We start from the raw sequence: 559 nt of genomic DNA, 5'->3' as shown, positions 1-559 counted from the left end.
ATTTTTGTTATATAAAACATAATTTTGTTTAACAGATATTTTTGCCCTGAATATAATCTTGGGATTCTTTCATTGCAGATGAGGACAGATTGTCTGAGATATCTGCTCGCTCAGCAGCATCTAGTCTTCGGGCTTTTCAAACTCTGGCACGAGCTAAGAAAAGGAAGGAGAATTTCTGGGGTAAAACATAAACGCAGTTGAGTTGCTTATATATAGGGAACAATTGACATAATTTTCCTTTGTTGCTTACTATGTTTGTTTGAATTTTTTTTCTGACATCCCCTACTTAAAAAGAAATATTTGATTTTCAGTAGTCAATTCAATTTACTTGGAAATTTTTAACACAGGCTTATACAAATTTAACTTTTAAAGAATTCTTTTTATGTCTATCTCAAAGTACAAAGACCTAGATTATAGAGTTCTTCACATGTTATAACTTTTGTATTAGGTGCCATGGATAGAATTTTGCCCATCCAGAGAATATTCTAAGAAGATAAAGTGAAGTAAAAATTAAAATCCCATTGTGAAGTATGTAGTCCCCTAAGATTGGTTATATGTA

The 559-nt window shown here is 31.3% G+C and overlaps 1 protein-coding gene across 1 annotated transcript in view; it reads left to right on the top strand.

Annotated features, from left to right (window-relative positions):
- MDM1 (Mdm1 nuclear protein homolog (mouse)) overlaps positions 1-191 on the top strand; it is a 32233-nt gene extending 32042 nt beyond the window's left edge. Inside the window, exon 13 of the mRNA XM_012642015.1 lies at positions 79-191. Within this exon, the coding sequence (XP_012497469.1) occupies positions 79-191 (113 nt within the window). The remainder of the gene's footprint in view (positions 1-78) is intronic.
- Positions 192-559: the final 368 nt, after the last annotated feature.

The sequence above is a fragment of the Propithecus coquereli genome, unplaced genomic scaffold (genome assembly GCF_000956105.1).
Source record: "Propithecus coquereli isolate 6110/MARCELLA unplaced genomic scaffold, Pcoq_1.0 Scaffold172, whole genome shotgun sequence".
NCBI lineage: Eukaryota > Metazoa > Chordata > Mammalia > Primates > Indriidae > Propithecus > Propithecus coquereli.
The sequence above is the reverse complement of the archived record's forward strand: the minus strand, read 5'-3'. Positions and strand labels throughout refer to the sequence as shown.